Below are 23,402 nucleotides of genomic sequence, written 5' to 3' on the forward strand. Positions count from 1 at the left end.
GTTTCCAGTATGGCGCTTGCAGCCATCGTGACCCTGCGATGCCCACGAACACTAACGGCTCTTATTGTTTCGTCTCTCAGGGAGAACGGCGACAGAGCACGGCACCGGACTCCACGCAACGCCCGCATGTCTGCACCCTCACTGGGCCGCTTCGTTCCACGGTGAGTGAGACCACCCGGTACCCGTTCACAAACAATTTATTAGAACGATAACGGTAAGGCCGTATAACTCGTCAGCTAGTATTTAACTAACAGACTCTGGGGACAAAGAAAAACGAAAGGCCTGAGGAGAATGAGCCCAAATGAAGGGAGAACAGCAAGATTCCCTTTTGTGCTAATGAAGTGGCAATAATGTGTGTATAATGAATGTGTACTGTTCACCCTCCCTTGTAGGCGTTTCCTGTTACCCGAGTACCTGCCGTACGCCGGGATTTTCCACGAGAGAGGGCAGCCCGGCCTGGCCACCCACTCCTCGGTCAACCGAGTCCTGGCAGGTAAGGATCTCTCGCCTTGTCTGTCCGGTCGTACTCTCGGTGCCGTGAGACACACCGGCGTCCGCGGCTGGAGACGAACGCAGCCGGGAAACTGCCTTGGAAGTGAAAAACGTGCGCACTTTCACGATCCGTGTCGGTGTAAGTTGTCTTTTTGAGCCGAGGTGCCCATAGGAGATGAGTAGCTGGGATTCTAGTGTGTTTAGTAACGCTGTCCGGTTTCCTGCTGCCTGTTAGCTGGCTGGTTCTTGATGTGTAGACGGCCATGGTACTTGTATCTCTCTCTCTGCCTCTTGTTCATTAAAGGGTCTCTAATTACAGGCTGTACTCTGTGTGTGTGAACCTGGCGCGGTCCTCAGTGCTGTTCTCTGCCGCGAGTTCAGCGCTTCTGCAGTGGACCCCGTCTTTTATAAATCCCCAACCTTGCAATCTAAATGGAAATTGGAAGCATAAGGACCAATTTGTTTGCTCGCCACCCACAGGGGAGGCCAGGATAAGAGAATTAAACTGCGCCGGACATGTATTAAAACAGAGAGCGAGAGAGAAAGTTTCCCCACTGATGAAGTTGCTGAGGCCAAACATCGCAGAGACCTATAAAGTGGCCCTTAAAACGATTTCAGCAACGCGTCGCTTGTGCTCTCGGAAAGTTCCATTAAAATTAAGTGTTGCCGTCTGCTCATAAGTGGCTTTTAAAGTGTCTCTTATTTATACAGTTTTATTCTTCATATACATATGTATAAAAGTTCACATTTTTATGGGTCAAAATGATGCTTTTGGAGCAAGTTTACTTTGTATTAGTAAATAGTGTTTATTAACCTCTAAACGAGTAGGAATGATCTGATTCCAGAGTTTGTGACTAATCGCATCTGTGTTTGTTTTGATGTAGAAAGAGACTGGACTAAGCTTCTCTTTATATTTTCTGTGTTTCCTTTCTATGAATGTATATTATATGCCCACATCCCAGGCTAACATTTTGAAACCGTTCCTTTTAAACAAGTTCATGTCCGAATGGATCTGTTAAGAGAAGAAATGGATATCTTTGACCTCTGGGGGGGGTTTCTATACTGGTCTGCCGAGTCCGAGGCCACTGACGGCTCCAGCAGGGAAGTGCTTGACAGCCCCTGACAATTAAGCAAAAAGTACAAATGAACTGTAGCATCGTGTGAAGGCTGAGTTTGGCGTCGATCTTGAAACAAAGCACAGAGCTTTATTAAAACAACATGTTTAGTAGCTCAACAAAAGCGCAGAACGTAATGATGTGCGCCTGCATTTTAAGTTGTGATTGATGGTGTGAGCTACAAGTGAACACAATAACAAAGGACTTTGACATGGAATGGATGACAGCTTTCATTTTGTCTTTATTATATTTAGTCATATTTTTTTTATACACACACAATCTAACACATATTCAAGGGTTTACAAAAGGACTCTATTGTCTCAGTTTTTACATTTTAATTATTCTTGATCTTTGAAATGCAGTCTTTCTCGTTCATATAAACCGGACTGATTATTCTTGTAACCCTGCAAGCCCATATGAAATAAAACCTCTGAACATAGCGCAGGAATCACGGGAGTGTTAAGTTAATGTAGGCTGCTTTGTTCTCTTAAGAGCTATTTATTTTGCGTGCCTTTCAATTATTGATGCTCTGCCTTCTTCGAATACCCGTTCACCCAAGTTTGTCATATTCACCATTAGATCTCTTTGTTACTCAGTCCGTGATTAGAAAGCTGCATCTTTTTCTTTCCCTGTTACGGTGAACAAGAATGGCTTGATATAATAAAGAATAACACAAACGCAACCTTTCTTCAAACCTGTGCATTTTCCGTTCTCTTTGTGGATCAATTTATCCAGCAGAGGGCAGAGAGTGACTGTACATACCAACACATATATATATATATGTATGTGTTCTATTCCAGAATTCATACGGTGCAATTGGCTCTGTGTGAGTGTTGATTAAGAACGTGCCGGGGTCTAAGAGGTGGTTATTAAGTACGGTCTTCACAGATGGTGGGTTTTTAAGGACTCTCGTCTCCGAGGGTAGCTCTGAGAAGTGCAGGGGGAGGGGGACTGGGTCAGAGAGAAGGACCTCGACGCCTCCACGGTGTCATTCCTCGGCATTGGTGAAAGTGGGAACTGTATTAATGGCACAGCGCGCCTTAATGTCAGATAACAGGTGTTGTGTAATACGAGGGTCATTATTATAAATCTATATTTTATTGATATAATTGTTGGGGGTGGGGGCTCTTCAGGTTGAATCCTTTGCTCGAATGTACCATTAGAGGGGTGACACTGGCTGCTCAATTTGAATAGGTGACCAAAATAATCCTTTTCAAAACGCTGAAATAATCCTGTGAGATAAATCTGTGTAGTCAGGCCCCTCGTCCCGGTGCCATAAACTGGTTTAATGCTGTTTTTCCAAACACCCCCACCCTCCCTGCTCTCATGCATTCAACCCATTCATTCCCCTTCTCCTCTGGGAGGTAACGCACGGGGACCATAGTGTTGTGTGAAGGGGGTGTGAAACCTCTGCCGGATATTCTCGGCTCGGAGCGATTAGACACGGACGGCAACGGACACCGCCTTTGTGTCTCGGTGTTTTCGCGGCAGCTGTATCGGAGTTACGGTGCGACCCTGGATGGGAGGGTGGGAGTCGTGTTTGATTCTTCGCGAAGGCTGGTTCTCTCGAGCGGGGTCGCACTGTAATGGCCGCCCCTCCTGGCACGTGCCTTGACCCTCGGAAACGGCTGGCCAGTACGGTCTCTCCTCAGCTGCCTGGCGGTGTGCTGTGGGAAGGTTTGTGTGAATGGTGATGGATCCCGATCACTCTCCTTGAAACCTTTGCTGCCGAGGCTTCGCAGAATGAACGGGACCAGGCAGCTCCTGGCCTGTCCTGCCACCTCTGAGCGTAATCATTCTGGCCTTTGCCCTCCTGTGCTCGGTGCCGCTGTCTCGGTGCGTTGTCCTTGGCTGTTGGTGGCCGCTGCCCTTTGAACCTCGCACTGTTCCCCATGTACCTCGGACCCACCTGCGCAGCTGTTCATCTCCTGCCACTGTGGCGCCCCCGCATTTCACTGGTAAAGTCTCCCCCAGTCTTGCAGAGCCCCATTTAATATGCTAAAATGAAATCTCTAGATCTCAGCTATGTAATCCTAATGTTCACTCCGCCTGGCCCAGACTCGGACAAACTCTCAGCTGCTTTAGATCCAAGAGTATGGGCACACTGGTCTAGGCAAGAATCAGCTGCTCCATTCGCCCATCACCTGAATACTGTACTGCAGACGCTGTATCCGCTGAAACCCAGTTTTGCAGTGTTTCAAGATGGTGAATTGTTGGCTGTTGTGATTTAATTATTTTTCCTTTTTAAAGAAGAGATAGTCTTTCCATAATTAAATAAAATGGCAGGAGACAACAATGCATATGTTACCCAAGATGCAGTGTTGTTCAAAATCTGTTCCTTTTTTGCTCGTCGAAGCGAAATTAGCATTTCACTGTTTTCATTCCTCCTCTCAGTTCTCTTCAGATGAACACAAGCACAGCTTATTCTTCGTGGCAGGAATATACAGACTTCCTCACAGCTGATTAAACCTCACACTTGATTAAATAGGCCCTGTTCTGGTTTTCACAACCCCGGCGTTTCTCCGCTTCCACACTTTATGCTTGTTCATGCTGTGTTTAATCACGGGTTTAGGATCTGCGTAATGAAAACAGAAGAGAATGTAATTGGTGCGTTGAGTGGAAAGGGAGAGGAGACCCATTTAGATCTGAATTTGTTTTAGTTATATACATGAAATATATAAATTACCTTTTTTTTTTTTTTTTTTTTTTTTAAGGTTTTTACAGCAGAATTAATTATCTCTCCTGACTTGTGCTCTCCCTTTGCTCAGCCCCACTGGCGTTTCGCTGCTCCGCCTGCACACATCTCTGGAAGCACATAGTCTGCCTGCGTCGGCTCAGTTCAGCAAGTTTTGCACCCCTTGTGCACAGAAACTATGTAAGCAGTGCTTGGGGCAGATCCAGGCTTTGAAAACTCACTGGAAGGTGGAGGGAATAAACAAACAAAGCAAGGTTAGAAAAGTCATCAACAAATACAGCAACAACTGGATTGTGGAATAGACAGGAGGAGGTTAAGCACTGGGGGATCTGGGAGTGCGTTAGTGTGTGTGCCGTTGTCTCTGTTGTGTTTATTTTGCGAGGCTGATAGTGTGAGAGATTCGTGTTCTCGGGATTAGGAGATACGGTGCATCTGCTAATATAACAAAGCTGCGGAGAGACGGGTCCAATCCAGCTTTTATCATAAATAAGTTTCTGTCCCCCCCCTCCATATTTTGACTTTTAGTAGATGAGCACTTATGTACCCAATGCACCATCTGTAAAGATGTGTATCAAGGCAGGTTTGGTGACGCTTAATACAAACTAACAACCGTTTAGAAAAAGAAGAAAGAAATGAGCACAGGCTGGTACGATAGCGATTGGTTGTCACCTGAAACTGATGATTTATGCAGGCTTTCATATCGCTTTTAAAATAAATACATAAGGCCTTGTCCAAAAAACATAACTAATCCCATTTTCCTCTAAAGCAAATATTGCATTTATCGTAGCACCCAAGATAAGCTGGCGGTGAGAGTTTGTTGTTTTCATCTGAGCATGAGAGCTAGGGGTCGGATCTTCCCCGGAGCGGATTGTGAACCGATGGCAAGAACTCGCTGGCTGCTGGCCCTCTGCTCCGGCTCGCAGCAAACTGAATTCAAAACACCGGCCCTTCAGGGAAAACCGAACGAAACTGCCAAAACGCAGCGAAGTAGAGGGGTGTGGGCGGCACAGCTGAGATGGGTGGTAAAAACACTTTACTGCACGGCAGACATCTTATCCCGTTGTTATTAATTAGCTGCTTTGTGGAGCACAGTTTTTCACATTTACATATGCTGTTTTGAATTATTATTTTTAATTTTTTGGGGGGGGTGTCCTGTGGGACTTTCTGTAGTATTGCTTCTCCTAATCTGGTTTGAGGTTTGGATTTCCCCAGTTGTGGTTTGTTTGTACAAGCTGGTATGTCACTCTGACCCCTCAGTACACTAGAAGACCGTCCCAGTTCACCCCCAACGCCCTGCCTCCTTTCCTCAGCTGATGACTAAATGCCAGCCCCGTCTCTGTGTCTCGGGTCTCGCTCAGGAGGTAAACCCGGCCTCGTGACAGAACTTCCCTGTCCTTAAGCAACAGTGATATGTAGATCCCAAGGCCTTACTTTTTAAACCAGTCCTATAATCTTCGGCCGATTTTACAGGCTTTTATACCCGGTGTTGCGTATGTCAGTGGTCTTGCAGCAGTGAGTTTGTCTCCTCTGATTTGCGTGGGAGGAAGACTGCGCAGAGTCCAGGGTCACGCTGTGTGCTGTGTGCATCTCTTGAGAAAATCAAAGCCGCAATCGAGCCCCTTCTCTTGGCACCGTGGCTCGGTCGCTCTGTTCCTACCGATGCCCGCAGACGGCCGACACTTACCCCGCTGAATCGATGGCTGACACCCAGTTTTCAAAACGATCCATAATTGATTATCCGTGGGATTGATTTCAGAGATCCGATCTGAAGCATCAGTGGTGCTGAAACAACGAATGTGTCAGTTAATTGGGAGGGGGATGGGGGGGGGGGCGCTGTGAAAGGGTGCCCTGAAGGGCTCTGCGGCATAATCATCCTATACTGTTCATCGGCGCCTTGGGCTGATGGACGTGACGTTTGGGTTCGTGTCTGCGGAGGGTGCTGCTGGGGTTTGTCTTTATGGATTCAGTCTTGCGTAGGACGTGCACAATATTCACATCTGGACAGTGTGGATTGGACTGTGTTTTTTTGTTTTGTTCCCTTGCACAGTTTTGAGGCGGCTGCCAAATGAATGAGTAATATGCAGCTGAGTTTAGTTAATAATGTAGCATGTCCATCCACCACCTCATCGCTGGCCCTTGACAGTGGGTCTGTCCTGTTCAGTCAAAATACAGAAGCCGTAGTCTGAGACAGAGGCTACTTTTTTTCTCCTTTGGAAAACTTTGGACATAAACATTGCAGATCTGTTCTGTGACTTTGAAACAGGGTTTTCTCCCAGTGACTTTGTCAGCATCTTTAAGGTCTTTGTTTTCATCTCGCTTCGAGAAATTATCAGACCACTTGAAGGAAAGAAACCGAGAGTTTTGAAACCTTTGCTCTTCGTATGTAAGGGCCCAAGCGCTTCTGAAATGCGGTGATTTAACAGGCAGTGTAGTATTTACAGCTGGAATACTGTAGTAATGTGTGGTTTATAATTGAATTAAGGAAGGAAGGAGAGACTGTATATTACATTGAAGTTCATGGATCATAAGCGCTTGGTTATATTTGTTCAATCTTGATAGTCCTAGACATTTTAAGAGAACAGTAATCTTATTCTACCAGCTGTTTTACTGTGAGATGGATACTTTTGCTTATAGATACTTTTGCTTATCCCTCTCTGTAAGTGTGAGCTTCTGAGGGGCTGTTCTTCTGACACTGCATTAAAATCTTGAATTATATCATTTTTGTACTGCCCAGACTTCATTTTAAGATATCACTATTTACCCTCCCTCACTGCCTTGACTCCCAGTGCCGTGAAGGGCATGTATTGAGGGTTCTGGTTATTGCTCTCCTCTCTGCTGGTGCCGGGCCACTGACCCCGGGAAAGACTGCTCACCTCCCCTCGCTTGACCATGCAGCAGTCTGTGGTTAAACAATGGTAATTCAATGTCAGCGTTTGGAAATTGATCTAATTATTTGTGGTAAAGACCGTAGGATAAATAAAAACCCACCCAACTCGATATCTGTGGAATTTGAAGGAAATGCACTTTTTGGGTATCTAGGTTTAATTGGCAGGGTGACAAATAAGCAAATGGGGGGTCAAAACCACTTGAATTGATCTCTGAACACACGTGACCTCAGATCTTGCCCCGTTACCTCATGGGAAAACTGGGACAAGAGGTTCTTTTACAGTGTGTCCATTCATCAACGCCACCAAAACTCATCAGACAAGGCCAATATCCAGCTTGATTAATTTCCAGAGCACCCCACAGGATAGCGTCACCCTTCACAAGCACTTCTTGGCGGTTTGTTCCTTAAATTCATTTTCGATCATTTCTGTTGCCAAAATTCAATCCACGAAAAAATTGCTGTTTTCTTATCTGTTTTCCATTTGTTTTGTGACGGCTTCTCTCTGGAGATACAGAGTTTGATTTATCATTCTTGTATTGGCTCTGTAACAGCCGGCAGTGCAGTGACAGTGTTGTACGGTTTGAGGAAGGCTGCGTCATCTTTGTCACATTTGTAATTAAAACTGAGAGCCGGGGAGCTTTCTCACAGCCGAAGCTTGATGCTTGTATTGTAAAAACACGAAACCAGAATCGCTTGTTGTCTCCCTGACCTTTCCAGCCTCCCCACCCAGTGATGCAGAGGAAACAAACAGACAATTTTACTTCTAAGCTCTCGCTGTGTCTCGCAAACATCGCCCGTAAGACTCGCACACGCCTCACTTGCTGTGTTCGCTCTTTAAAGCTTCCAAATCCTATAGGATTCGTCTGGACTGAAACCATTCCCAAGACCCCAACATTTAATTGGGGGAGGAAGCATTTTTGACAGTGGTTTGCTAATTAGCAATTTTCTTTCCTTCATGTATGTTTTTTTTTTTTTTTCCCCACAAGGTATAGGTTTCAGATTAAAGAAGAACAGATTGTTCTTTTAAATAAATACATAAATAAATAAATAAATACATTTTCACTTTGAGAAAAGGCCTGTATTCCTAAATCTGGCTGTAAAGTTGCACAAGGCCGCAGCACAACTGAGTGAGCCGTATCGACAGCTAGGCTTAATCTCCTGCGATGGTTTACAGTCAGGCTTTGGTGCTGTGTGGGATATATTGGACGTCTGACTTCAGGTTCCTAACTGGAATATGTTCCTTGACGCAGGGAAGCACAGTGGTAGGAAAATGGGGTGGCCAGGAGATCACAGTGATTTTAAAATCAGTCCTTCTATTTGATATCTCCTCTACTTTTTACTTAGCCCACTGTGCGTGTCTCGCCACACTACGCATTTTTGCTAATGAAACTGATGTTACCCATCACCCAGTTGAGAGGAATGTAGTCCCTTTTCTGTGGTTAAAAGTTTTGAAGTGGCCTTAGGGGTTTCCCGAGTCTCGAGGAAGTGTTGTTGTGATAGAGACATGTCCTGTCCAAAGAGGTCATGCTTGTCTAATGCACACAGTCTAATGGAAAAGCCATTAGTGTTGTTATTGTCTGGATGTCATTATTCCTGCATTGCCTCTCCTTTCTATTTCCCCCTCAGCAGAATCTGCTTCTCCTTAACTAAAAGTCACTCACTTTGGTATGCGTACGTCTACACACAGCTGACACGAAAGGCCTAAAACAAGCCCCCATGGTCTGTTCTGTCTTTCTTCAAAATCTTGTTTTATCAGTCATGTTTATTGTTCCAGGACTTTTTTTTAGAGTACCTAATAACCTAATTTATTTGAATGGACTGACCCTCATTTAGCATGAGTGCTTTTGTTCACCAAACTCGGAGCAGTATCAAAAGGAGAACCTATTTTCACGGTCGTGCTAGCGAGTGTGTTAGAATTACAATTTTCTCAAGAGGTGCTCATTTAATACGGTTACTTTTTCTGCCCTTGGGAAGTTTCGTTTTGAGTGTTTATTGTGAAAGCCTTTTCTTCATTTTCCTCCTCTTTCAACAGAAGACCTCTCTCCTCCAGACAGTCTCACTAGACGCCTGCTTTTCGTTCTTCATCTCGCCCACAGAAGTGTAGTGTGGGGTGCTGGCTTACTCTTTCTGGATAAACGTCAGAGTCTGGAGACAATGTACACAGCACAGTCACAGAACAAAACCCTAATTGCTGCCAATATAATTAGAGTGCAGTGGCAATTGTTTTATTTATTTATTTTATGCATGTCGACATTAATCTAGGAAACAAGCTTGACTCGCAGGATGCTGATGTATTAAAAGTAGCACTGCAGGTGAAGGGAAATCAATGTTAACGAGCCAAAAACAAAGTAAGAACCTACATAGACTTGGCAGATAATGAACTCGTATCCTTGGTTCAGCAGCTAAATTGCTTGGTAAATATTCTTAGCCGAGTATAAATAGCTGTGGGACGGCAGAGACTGAACAGGTGGGTTTTACAAGTCTACTCCACTTTGTTTTGGTGCATCCGAACGCTGAATTATCACATCTCTCGGTTGTGTCGTCAACTGACGATAGATGCTTCCCTTTCCTGTATGAACACATTTGTGAGTGCGCTTGAGTGTCTCTAAGCAGGTCAGCGTACGTCTTGTCCCTTTATCCGTTTAGACATCCTCTTGAAAACGTTGTGTTAGTGTTAGTGTTAATCCCCCCCCCAGTTGTAAGTGTGTTCTATGTACTATGTGTGTTAAATACAAATATAAAACCGGGCGAATATGATGAAAGTCTGATGCTGAACCGTGGGAATCGTGACCCCTGCTGACTGGCAGTGTGTCAGAGTATTTACTAGTGTTCTGAATTGTTACAGGTTTTTGTTTGTGCAGACTTTCAGATGAAATCCATGAACATGCGTTGCTGTATATTGTCCTGTTTGTGAACGATGGTTTTAATGAATCTTTCCCTCGCTGCTCTTTTACTGAGCCCTAATGAGAAGCTGTGGACATCGGGTGGGTTTTCGCCTCTGGAAAATTGGCTAATTGCTGCCCAAACGATCTTGCCGTCTTTCACAATGTGTTAAACGGCAGCGTCCGCCTTAACTAGCGCTCAAAATTAGCGCTGTATTATATAAGTTACACAGAATCACAGTGTCATTGCAGAGAGTTTAATGAAGCCGGCCATCGCAGTCTCAACCAGCATGTAATTGAAATCCATCCCGATGCTATAAATAATACCAGTGAAATTGCAGAAGGCTGCCGTGCATATATTTGCATGATTTGAGCTGGTTTGGGCCTCGCAGACGAACGGTGCTCTTCTGGCGTGTAGTCGAGCGCCAAATCCTCTAGGAGGCCTGGTGTGTCCGTGTCCCGCCACGTGACCCTCCCTGTCGCCGGTCGAGTGATTTGAAATGTGCCGCCATGCGTGCGCTTGGTACCCCGTGTTTGTTTTCTGTCCTTATCAGTCCAGCCGGAGTCTTGACGGACTTATTTATTTATTCACTGCTTTGGCGCGGCATTAAAAACATTCTCCTGTTTTCAGTTCAGCGTTATGCTAACATGAAATGGAGTTACAGAAGCTACAGTGTCTAATCAGTTGTAACAAAGTCAATTTTCTTCTACATTATGGATGCATTTTTTGACACTGCTTATCCTAACCCCCACACACGCACACACAGAATCACTTCTAGTCTGCTTACACATTCTTGTGTTTATGTGCCATATTATCATCAGAAACCGTGTTACTGCTGTTGTGTATCTGCTGAACACGTCAAGCTCTGGTAGAGAGAGCTTGTGCCTCTAACAGTCTTAAAACGAGGTGATTGAAGGGAGAGCTGGAGGAGTTAGAATTGGTCAGTCGGCACTGCGGGTAGAAATGAGGGTTCACCTCGTGATAGAGGAGGAGAGAGATGCTTCCCAAAAACATGATCACGTGATTTCTCTCTCTCCCTCCCTCCCCAATTTGGCCCAATTTCTTCCCACTTAATCCGCACACACTGTTTTTAGTTTGGACAGCTGCTTCAGAGCTGGATTACTTTCAGATGCACACTTTTAAAGCAGCCTATTTAAGGCTAGTATTAAATGGTGTCCTGGGTTTATTAGCATGTAATGCGATCAAATTCATCACCAGACATCATTAGAGTCCTTCATAGCTCTGAACGCTGTCTCTGGTGCAAGACAGATCCTCAACCTCCTTCCAAGAGCAAGGAATTGGCTTTTGTTTATTGTGGTAATGGCAAAAGGTTACACTTGTCAACACAACTTGGGGACATTGCTAAGATGTAATATTCTGGATTCAGTTTTGCCAGTGAGGAAAATATATGTATTTGAAGTTTCCTCGATAGGATGCGTCCTTTATCGGCACCATGGTATCTGTCACGGACAGCTCTGAATGGCAGACCCATTATAACACTTGTGCTGTGTTTCCACCGCTCACGCTATCATTACAATGTGGCGAGGGCCTGGATATTGTTGGCGGTAAATTACAATGCACTGACTGAGTCCCTCTTCGTGCTGCGATTTGTATGCGCTGGGATGGAGAGGGGATTTTTAACATCTCTAAACACAATGTAATGCGTTTTCTCCCCCGACGTTGCCCAGAATTTTCCTGCCGTAACCTTGAAGAGGCAATGGGCTTTGAGCGACTCTGTGCCAAAACTGCCTGCTTTTGATTACAAATCCCTCAGTCTTATTTTTATCTGTAGACTACAAGAGCTGCCCTTGTTTGCATGTTAGTGTGTAGCACAGAGTTGTCTGAGAAATAAAGTGGCTCGTGGAGATAATTATTCCGACAGCAGAGGAAAACGCTGTCGTCTTCTGTGAAGGGGATGCATGTGTTCGCTTTATGTGAATATTAATCATGCACGTTTTTGCAGTATTGTCTATAACACACAACATCAGACCTCTATTTATCAACGCGTCTGCTTCAGAGCATCGTTCTCCCCTCAGCATCGTTAACTGGTCCGCTGGTGGATGAGAACAGAAAGGAGGTATGGTTTTATTACTTCACCCAATGTCTCAGATACGCTAACTTAACTCTAAACCCAATCTAAAAACGCCAGCTTCCTCCGTTGTAAAATGAGACATTGGCCAAACCAGAGTGTTTATAAGCTCTCTCAGTTTTCAGGACCTCTTAGAGGAGTTGTCAGGCAGTGGCACAACTTCCACAAAAGACGCACCCCTTTTCTTCAGCGATGCCTGTTCCAGAGCCGCAGTAGGGAAGCGACCCGATGCGAAATATTTGGCAAGCTGCCGCCGCCGCCTGCTCCACGCTGCTTAACCTACATGACGGGTTGACATGTGGCCGTGTTTTCTGCTGCTGATGGTCATTTTGAATGTTTTTCCTTTCTGCAGCTGCTTTGACACAATAGAGCAGGAGATGGTCCATTGGCAAACCACCTCTCTGTCAACACTGGAACCATCTCTTTATATCATATTATTGCTCCAGAAAAAGCTTTTAGGCATCTGTTGCAATTGTTGTTGCTGGTCTGTCGCCTGTACTGAAGACGTTTAGTTCTTCTCACTTGGTGAATTAAGTCTGCGGAGTTTATATAATGAGAGACTGCCCTGAATCATGTCTATCTGTGTCCTTGGGTCGCTTTCCCTTCTGTTCCCCCTTCTGTCCTCTGGTTCGACACCTCCGTGGAGAAGGAGTCACCGCGTGTTTTGGCCTTAGCTGCATGGCTAAACGCGTGGCGTCCAGCGCTCCTCCAGAGCAGACTCTCTGGAGCGATGGGATAGCCTTGGAAAACAGGATTAGCTTGAGAAAAGACTCTGCCGCTAATTAAAAGGCAGCGAGGGAAAAATACGCCACTGATCTTAAAAGGAACTTGACACCTGTGCGCAGTTCCATCTCGTTTTCACGAAGCCGAAATGTATCATTAAATTAATGAATAAATGGGAAGGGGGGGTGGGGTGCTCGAAGCTTTCATTCTAATTGCTTTTCATGTTTACTTAAAACCTTTATCATGGCAGAATGCGCTTGCAAATTATTTCATAAATGTCACTGTGAAGCCAAAAACTCCTCGTCGGCCGGCTTTTCCTCTTCGGCTCGGAAGAACCCCCACCCCCCCGCCCGTCCGTGTGCTTGGAATCCATGGAAAATGCTCTTATTTCTCCACACTGCCTGATAAATTAGAATATCTACAACATGCAGACTGGAGGCTAAACTCTTCACAAAGGTGGGAGCCACGGCCGCTAATATGGCGTAGCAGAGAAGAACTGGAAATTAAAGTTGAGAGAAATTGAGTGTTTCCATGTTTATTTATAGCTTTGTGCCGGGGCGCCAACACAGAGCGTGAGCGGGAGAAAGGACTTATCCTCACACAGGGGGCTCGCTTGATATTTTTCTTCCGTTATTGTTATTTTCCCTCCCGTAAGCCGCCTGTCAAGCGTAACGCGGCGGCCGAGTCTGGCCGCCAGGGTGCCGCTCCTCGGGGGGCCGGGCCACCGCGTGGAGCACGGCGCGGGGAGAGGCTTCAGAGTAGGCCGTTTCTCAGGAGCTGCAGCCCTGCGTCCTTCTTCTGTCACGATGCCTAGCCATGCGTAGAGAAGCGCTTCTCAATCTGTCAGAGAGACCGGGCTGCCCGGGAACGCGGGAGGATCGCGTGTGTCAGGAAATTGCTTGACGGCACTGAGCTCTGTAGGACACGATTGCGTTGCGGCGCCTCATCCGAGTTAAAGCATCAATTTATTCTTCTTGTTGGGTTTTCTGGTCATTGTCCCCACCTGTCATTTGAATCTTGGTAAGTGTTTTTCCCAGATGCTTGACTGACTGGCTTTTACCTCACCGCTGGGTAGACTACGCAAAACGCCTCGTGGCCTCGGGTCCTATTTGTTGTTTGCCGTTGCTCTGCAGTTTCTGTTCTCTCATTCGGTGCCCCACACATAATGACCCACATCAATTTCAACGCCGTCTCAAGCTCAGGAGGCATCTGTCCGCACTTCCATGTTTTGGCAAGAAACGTGTGCAGAAGTACCCCTTACCAACATGGAAACTGAAACCTGCTGCCAATGCTTACCACGAATCTGCAAATGTAAAAAATTATAATTCCTGTATATAATCTGCAAGTACACAAAGTGTCAAAACCAACTGGGATCTCTAGGGTTAAATTAGCCTGGTCTAATGAGAAAAATGATGGAAGCCATTATAGCAACACATTCTAAGCCCAAATTGTCCAGGCTTGCTTTTATCTTAAAGAAAAGCAGTTGTTGCATGAATTGCCGCCTCTTCGGTGATTTGGATCCCCCCACCTTTTAAACTCACTCTCACTCACTCACTCACTCCTCTCTCTCTCTCACTCTCTCTCTCTCAATGACTTTATACTGTTCTTGGTAGAGGCTACACTCTCATCCACTTCAAATACAATTTAAACATTTCACTCGTACTTGAAAGAGACTGTAGCTACAGCTTCTTGAAAAACAGGCTGCTTCGTACATTTTAATGGTGTTTGTAATGTTATCCGCAATATCTTCCAATTTCAAATCACTTCTGGTGCTTAGAGATTTGATATTCTTTATTTGCCCTAAACTTATATAAAATATATGCTTTTCACACTGGTGGGCACCAAAGCCTCTATTGTGAGAATATGGGTTTACAAGATTTTATAGTTGCATTTTACTCCAAAAATCAGCCGTCTTTAAAGAGGTTTAGCCCATTAACATGGTGCTGAAGATAAAAAAAAAAAAGTACTTAATCCCTCAAACTGTTTACGGCGTCTGTTATTTTTTGATAATATTGTCATGTAAGTGTAACTAATAATGGCAATAATAAGGCGTTATTGTCAATCGATGTAATGTTTGTTTACATATAGTAAGCAGAACATTCTATCTGTAAAATAGCCAGTGTATTGACTGTTTTATGTTCTTTTATAATATGTCTTTTCTCTGGATATTTTATTTTCTTATGATTTTATTGCTTATGGCTTCCTTCTCTTCCTTGAGATTAAGCAGCTGTTACATACATGTCAAATGAACAGTTTGCAAAATAACAAAGAGTTAATGTTTCGTGCTCTGGTTGCGTTTGGAGCCGCACTCTCCAAATTTAAACCGAATTTTGCACTGAGATACCAGGGGAAGTTAATTCCCTGCTACAGAAACCTTCACAAGCACATTGTGATTTGGTAAGTGTTTGCAGGCAAACCAACGTATCTGTCAGCTGCTGTAATCATACAGACTAAGATCGAACTAGCAGAGGTGTTTGATGGGTGATATCTGCCAACATATCAGCTCCTTGTGGTTTAAACTGATAGCGTTGATTTGCTCTTTACAGATATTAAGGGTACATTTACCTACATGTTGGCAGCAGAGAAACCTGCCTGTTGTTGTTGCATATTAGGGGACATTTAGGATTTTTGAAAACAGGTTAAACGACCTCACACATCTCAATTAGTATTTATTTATTTTAATGTAGTTGAGATCATGTTTGGCTCCTGATTGATTTGCAGTAGCTCAATGCACAGCCCTTTTGTGCCCCATACAATAGTTGCGCACCATAAATGATAAACCGAAAAGCGGCCGATACTGGCCATTAGCAGAGGCCGTTCTCGTTCTCCTGTGAATAAAGCCGACTGGGTTGGGATGCAGTGGTTGTATCTGGGGGAGGGTAATGGCAAGGGGACGGGTCTGTGTCCGCCGCTCTGTCATCATTCAGATATGAACGCCCCTCTGGCTGCTGTTCTTGTATTGTTTGTAAACACGGACGTTGACAAGTCGTCCAAACGCAAGCCCGGTCGGCTGTGCAGAGCGCTGTCGGGTAGCGTTCAGTGCGACACGAGTCTGCACCTACCCACTGAACGCATATTAAGATTGTGTATTCATTCCTCGGCTGTGTATCCCGCGTTGTTTTTATTTCCAGTCAATGGGGATTTCATGTATACGTCCGAGAGTTAACTCGAGTGGCTTTAGGTATGAAATAGGAAATCAAATTACATGGAGATAAGCGTGTATACAGAAATATAATTACATGTCATTTTTGTTGCATTGTTATTGGTGAAATTAAATGCGTGCAGCAGCGAAGGTTAAGAAAAGTCCATTATATGTATTGCAGCTGCTCCTACAATGTGTAATGGCAGATATTATTGTAGGCTCCTTCCTGACAGCAGAACTTATTAGTTACCATCTCCCCTGGTAATCAATGGAGAGATGTTAAGCAACAACATAATGGGTATTTATGTTGGCACTGTGTTTTTAAAGTGCCGAACGAGAGTGCAGAAATGTAAGGCAGAGGGGTTGAGATCAGGTCCACGGCGGTGTAAATGGACTTTTAAGTAGCTCATATATAATGTTGTTGCCCCCGCTATAATTTCGATACACCGTGTGACAGGATGTGGAGGTATTGTTATTGCCTCTCCCAGAGATCGGTAGATATCGTCATGATCAAGAAACCCACCTGACTCCCGCTCCCCTCCTGTCACACAGCACTTCTCCCGATCAAGTCGTGCCTGGGGCCTGGGGACGACGGAGGCTTATTGAAGGCTCAGGGTATCCAAATCCACCAGTGTTGTTGCTCTTTGCATGGTGGGCTTTCCATCTTCTCCTTTAATGGCATGTAGGTGAGCAGAAAGCATCCCGCGTTGCCCTGACCGGTGGAAGTTATTCTCTCCATTAGAGTACCTTGCTTCTCATTGAGATCTGCCAAATCGTTTTTAAAGAGTTAACTTCTCCCCCGATCAGATCTGCTTCCTATAGGATTTAGATCCTCCAGGTAGATGGTGGGAGGCTGTTTTTTTTGGGTGGTTTGTCAAAATACCCAGGCAGACCGTTAAATGCACATCATTTGTTTCTGCCCGTGTATTTAATTATCCTTGCGCACTGTCAGATGTGTACAGAAACATGACTTGTAATCCCCAGCTCTTGCCTGTGCGATATCCAGCCAGTCTGTTTATCTTTCACGTGTCAGTCTCTGGTGCCCTCTGATTATCCGCTGACAGGACTTAAGAAAGCAGTCCAGAGCAACAGGTTTCCAATAGTGAAATCTAACCATCAAAACTCCTTAATTTTCGGGCAGTTTTTCCTCTGCACCTCAATCACCGTCACCATCGGGGGGCATCTTTGGGTATAAACAGTTTTCCAGACGGAGATAGAAACGTAAGTCTGCCACTCCCACAGCAGTTTTGTGGCGCACTAACATATTCGTGGTGATGAATGTCGACGGTTAATCGTTGGCCGCACCGTTACAACGGCAGTAAAAAGTGATGCTTAATTACGATGTCGGACTCGTTTTGCCATCTCCCTCTCCAGTGATTGATTTGACCTTGTCTTACAGGTGCCGTGATCGGGGACGGGCAGTCTGCGGTGGCCAGCAACATCGCAAACACAACCTACCGGCTGCAGTGGTGGGATTTCACCAAGTTCGATCTTCCGGAGATCAGCAACGGTAAGTTCTGCGCCGCCCCCATGCTGAGCTGAGCTCAGTGAATGGCCGCAACATTCGTACCCATTGTTCAAATATTACTCTCCGCTCCAGTACAGCTCGGCCACATCTCCATACGTCTGCCGTGAAGCTTGTAAGCAAGCCACACAAATAGGCCAGATCATTGAAACTGACCCTAATTTATTTTATTTAATATTGCATGGTGGTAATCTTTATTTTAGACACTGGAAAACATTTCTCTTTAAGTTGAAGAAGTATTGAGGGACAGATGAGATGCCCGACACTGAAGACTCCTCTCGGGAGGCAGACGAGTGAAATTCCAGATTGTTGTTTTTGGTAAAGGTTAAGACTCATTCTCCGGAAAACGCTTGTGCTCTGCTCTGTTTGAATAATTTACTTCGCTCCATGGTGCCGGAGGCCGTGACAAGGACCAAAATCCTGTAATTCTACCTCGGGTGACCTCTTGATTTCCAAAGAGGAGTTTAGTGCCGCAGATCTTGAGTAGGTTTAAACAGTCGGGGTGCTCGTTTAAAGAGTCTACTGAGGTTTAAGTTGTTTTTAATGGCTGCTTGTTTAAGGCTGGTTCAGGCCACATTTCAAAGCTTCTGTTGATGACATTTGTTTGATATTTCCTTGAATTCATTGGGATGTGCAAATAAGCAGGAGAAAACACTCGAGCGAAAGGCGTGAATCATCCACACAGATGTATCAAAGCTTGCGTGCCTTAAAACAAGAAAGGAAATCCATATTTAGATGTTAATTTTGTACTGGTTGAGATCCATAGGCGCAGGAGGGAGTGTGTTGTTCATCGGGAAACGTGTGTAACCGGTTATTGACTCTTATTGTCGTGTTCGAAAGTGGCGTCCACGGTCGATGCTGTCCGATACAGCCTTGTGTTATTGGCCCGTTCATTTAAAAGACATTGACTAGGAGTTGTCGTGTTTGCAGATCAGTGGCTCGGGGTCGGACATTCTTGCCCCCTCATCCGGATTGATCTGTAGCTGAAATGTTTTTGTTTTTGTCGATTTGAAAATTGATTTACAATTGTCATTCTGACATGAATGACTTGCTTAAGCAAAAGTATTTGATTTCTGCAGTGTTTGTAATCCCAGTATGAATATTTTATTTTTAAGATTGAATAAAAGGCAGTAGACTTGAATGTTTCTAAATCTAATTACCTAAATTAAAATTAATTTGTGTAGTAGTTTAAATAACATTTGATGCAGGGCCAAGCACAAGCCATTTCTTTAATAATTCCCTTTCAAGCTTTCTGGATGCATTATTGGTACTTCTTAAGGAACGAGTCCCCCCTTCTCTTATTAAAGCCCGTTCAGGGACCTACAGGGCGATGCCTAGTGTTTTGATCGTGGGCCATTTAGGGCCGAATTGCTGGTGTATATGGGTAGATGTACCCTCTGGCTCCTTCAGGACTCTCACCTCTGCACACTGACGCACACTGACTCGCATCACAGATGAATTGGGTTTCTTGGTCTTAGCTGCTCTCCCCCGGGTATAAATTATAAAAACACCAGGTGATTAGTGGTGGCTGATGAACGGTGAGAGCTCCCTGACCCACTCACTCCCGGAGCTAATGAGGTGTTTAGCTGGGTGCTTAAGGCTTGTGTCTAATACCCCAAAGGCCTGGGTGATTTCTTTTTTTGCCTATAGGCCAATGTCTGTCAAGATTGACTGATTGATAATTCATGCATTTAAATGAAGTATGTTTTCTATTTGGCTTTTACGATTGTGTTGTGGGACTTGCGTTCATAAAGGAATTGTAAAAATATGTATATAAACACACACGTGTCTAAAGTTACATATGGTGGTGTAGAAAAAAAAAACGGCCGCACTAAATTGATTAATGTGTACTCTTGAATGGAGAGCACGTAAAACTCAGACTCAATCCAAGGTGCTAAAAGCCTCATGGAAACCAAGAGCCTCTCTGAAGAAAACTGCAAAAAATCAACATGTCAGAACGTTGGAGCAAATCCGAATGTCAGTCTCGTTTTGGCTGAGGATTAGTCTTAGACGTTTGTTTCCAGCGAGCTCAAACCACCTGCGCTGAGGACACCTGCATCGAGCCTTTAAAACCGATTCCCTCCTGGCAAATTGTTCTTTCTCTCAAAAAAATCAAAATTTAAAAGCCAAACAACAATGAGAGCCGTTTTAGCCCAGGGATATTTTGTAGGATGTGAGATGAAACTTAGTTCTGAGCATCCCAGGGGTGAATTGTATTGGATTGTTACAAGAGGTACGTGCTGCTCTGACAGAGAGGAACGTGTTTTGTGTTCATGCCTGCATGCAGTTAGGGGTGTGTATGTAATGGAGTAGCCCTGAGGTGATCCAACAAAGTCAATCTGAACACGTCACCTTCCCAGTCTCAACACACCTGCACACTCAGGTTTTAATTGCACAAATCAGATCTCAGTTTGTGGTCGTGATTTGTGTATCGGTCCAATGCCGTTACCATATTTTGTATGACATCCAACTTTTCTAAACCAGTTTTTATTAACTTGTGATGGATACTTTATCGAGCTCCAAACTTGTTATTTTTGGCACTGTTTTAGAGTCACTCAGTGGTGGCCAACCTTTAACGATCTGTGAAGATGCACTGAATGAATACGGTGACTCTTCTATAGTTCTCAGGCTACCCAGGGAGTCGCAGTTTATTTGTTTTATATAAGTTGTTGCATTCGTTATTTATTTTTCACTGCGGTATTTGTTTTGCCACGATGCACCGCTCTGTATCTCTCCCCAAAGCACCTCCTGCGTTTCGGCACCTCGTCCCACACAGCTGTAAAACTCTCCGGGTTAACGTTCCTCCGCGGAGAACAGTCGACGTTTCTCTCCAGCCCTGAAAGAATTGCCCACCGTGCAGACAGCGTTATGAGCTCAGTGCGTTTCCTGTGAAGCAAATAAAACCAATGTGTAGACTCGCTTAAGTATTATCTGTGGACATCACAATGTGTCGAGAAGTAATGCCAACTCCGGAGCTGCCGCCGAGTGTGAACAATATGCTCTCCGCCTGAAGACATTTCCGCAGTGTTTGGATTTGGCGGCTGGTTTCCGACTGGAGATGTACCCACAAACTGCTCTTGGCTGTCCACTGCTTTCTTGCTTTTTGTATTTTGAATAATATATCCAGATAACTAGGACACTTGATAATCTCAGGGATTAGACACTGACAGATAAAACCTCTCTAACATGTTGCCTGTTCATAATGAATGCAGGTAACGCTTTACGGGAAGTGGTAAACAGCTGTCGGGGAATACAGCAATAACAAATGTGTTGTGGTGCCTCTGGGCGATCCAGTCTGTGATTAGAGAGGAGAGGTCTGGGATGACGGGGCGTCTGTGACTTAACGAAGCTCACCTTGTATAACGAGAGACCGATGCCTGGCCTTCCCCATTGGTGAGGGGGGTGTGACTGCGGTGGTCAGGGGTTAGCATAAATTAAATGCCTTGTTTTGCACACCCTCTCAGTATCACTGGAAACAGCCACAGAGCTCTGAAAAAAACACTTTCCTGTGTCAATATCAGTGTAGTGTTCAGCTCAGGCGTGTCTTTTAATTACATCATCTCGCTTACTCATATTCGCACCCTCGTTCAGCGCGTGTGGCTTACGAACAGCCACTCAAGTCAGCCTGCCTACAGTCTCCCATTACTGTATGTCAGCCTAAATGACACCCTGCCTCTGTACGCCTTTAGTGTTTGTTGTTGTGCATTGATTGTGTGTGTAATAAATTCAAGTTAAACACATGTCAGAGTAACGTGCTTGGCAGGGTTTTTTCACCAGAGGAGTTGTTGCAGTCTGGCAGTAGTAGAATATGATTAGTCAGTTTACACTAAGATTGTGTGCCTGGATATTAATAATACATGCTTTGTGGGTGTCTGCGATCATTTTTTTTTTTTTTTTTTTATAGTTGTATTTTAAAATTAGCTCCGTTACTTTGAATCCCACCGATTTTACAGCACAGATTGTCTTGAGGCGAGGACTTGTCAGGAACGAGTGTTATAAATACGGGAGAAATGTGCGTGGAAAGAGTCGGTCTAAATGGTTTTTAAGCATGAAAGTAGTTTCTGCCACTTAATAAATTCGTTCCAATAAGGTGTGTTGACCCCTTTCTCACCGGGGTTGGTTTCACTGCTACAGGGACGAAAATAAATGATCCCCCCAGTGTAAATTGAAAAGGCCTCCGTGAAAATTGTGTGCGGTTATAGGATGGTTTTATGTAGCCACCGCTGTGGACAGTAAATGATCTGTGTTCAGAATCGCTGCTGCCGAATCGATTACGGGGGGGAATAGCTGCTTACTCCACTGTGGCCAAATAGTATAACTCACCTTATTCAGTCGTACGCTGGATTCATTACAAGTTTCACTATGCTTGAAAGGCCTCTCTGTATTTTCTATAACTGAATAAGATAAGTTGGTTGGAGTGATTTAATATGTGGCGCGTCGCCTGGCACTGTCGGAGTGTGCGGGTACTTAGCAGGCGGTGGCGGCAATTCGCAACCCGGCCGGACATACCATGGTGGTTTTCGTTTCTCCGAGGGCGTCGCAGTCTGCTTCTGAAAATGCCTGCAGGAGGGTCAGATCCACCCCATCTGAAGTAAACAGATTTTTAATCAAAGAACACATCTGTTGTTAAATTAGGATTATATTATTTAAAGTCAAACAAAGGCCTCAGTTAGCAGTTTCCCTCCGTCTTCTCCAGTTTAATTAATGGCTGGAGTCATTTAAACAGGGAAGAGATGTAAGGAAACACACCTAGATGTTGTCCGTGAAGTTTTTGGCACAATAAACCCTTCTTATAGATGTATATTTCTTTTAAACCCATCTAAGTTTGTCTTAGCGTAGTAAAATCTCAATCTGACCACATTTTATGCTGTAGATCAGTAACTTGTAAGACCGCCACAGTTTGCCTAGCCTTCAGGATCGAAAATGGTGAATTGTGCCAGATTAGAAGCACATTTATATACCCCTCATGGGTTTTCAATGCTACTACATGACAAATTGCCAGAGTTTGTTTCGATGCAGTTTCAGAGAGCATGGTTTTATCCTGGCCTGGTGAGACGGTCACAGACGAGGTTGAAATGACCCTGACTCTGTTGAACCGTACGCTACAGTGACTTGGACAAGGGCCGGTGGGAAGAGGGAGAGTCCAGGGGAGGCGTCTGCACTCCTGATAAATCACATAGTCTCTGTCAGGGATTGGAGAAGGGATATCGCATAATCACTTGAAGGCTGCAGCCTCATAGAACCAGCCCTGATCACTCCGCAGCAGATGTGGCCCCAGACAGCTGTGCTCTTATTGGCAGCCGGGGGTTATCGGAGGCAGTGGCACAGTAGCGCATTACCCAGGCTGCCTGAGAGTGGGGAAAACAAACCCCTCCGTCCAGTGGCGCATCCTGCCAGATGTGTGTGTCCAGGACATCAACGAATGCCATTGAAAATGTCAGCGTCTGCGCGAGGTCCTGGGCAGTCTGTTTGGAGGACGGAGAGAGACTGTGAGGAGCAGGATTACTACGCTCTGGGTAAACGCAGCCAGTCCTAAAGCAGGACACTCAACATCATCGCTGTGCTGTTCGCTCACTCAATAAGTGGGACGTTGTAGTGGTGTTCCTCGCTATGTTCCCTGAAAATAAACTGTTTACTCAAACATAGGAGTTCAGCATCAGGAAGTGTAAGGCATGGAGCAATTAGTGTGTGCGTGTGTGTGTTGTGCTCAGATGTAGAACTCGACTAAAACACAGTAAAAATATATTTTTTAATTTCTTGGAAGCGGTTCAGATCTTTTTTTGCTTATGCAAGAAGAAGAGAAAGCAACATGTCAATCAAACAGACTTGCTTGAAAAACGGTTGAGATCAT

General features: G+C 44.8%; 1 protein-coding gene across 1 annotated transcript in view; it reads left to right on the forward strand.

The window, feature by feature from the left end:
• ambra1a (autophagy/beclin-1 regulator 1a) overlaps positions 1-23,402 on the forward strand; it is an 83,324-nt gene that overhangs the window by 26,549 nt on the left and 33,373 nt on the right. The window contains exons 10-12 of the mRNA XM_066700612.1: positions 81-161; positions 393-493; positions 17,426-17,536. Coding sequence (XP_066556709.1) covers positions 81-161; positions 393-493; positions 17,426-17,536 — 293 coding nt within the window. The remainder of the gene's footprint in view (positions 1-80; positions 162-392; positions 494-17,425; positions 17,537-23,402) is intronic.

This window comes from Amia ocellicauda, chromosome 4 (assembly GCF_036373705.1).
Source record: "Amia ocellicauda isolate fAmiCal2 chromosome 4, fAmiCal2.hap1, whole genome shotgun sequence".
Classification (NCBI taxonomy): Eukaryota; Metazoa; Chordata; class Actinopteri; order Amiiformes; family Amiidae; genus Amia; species Amia ocellicauda.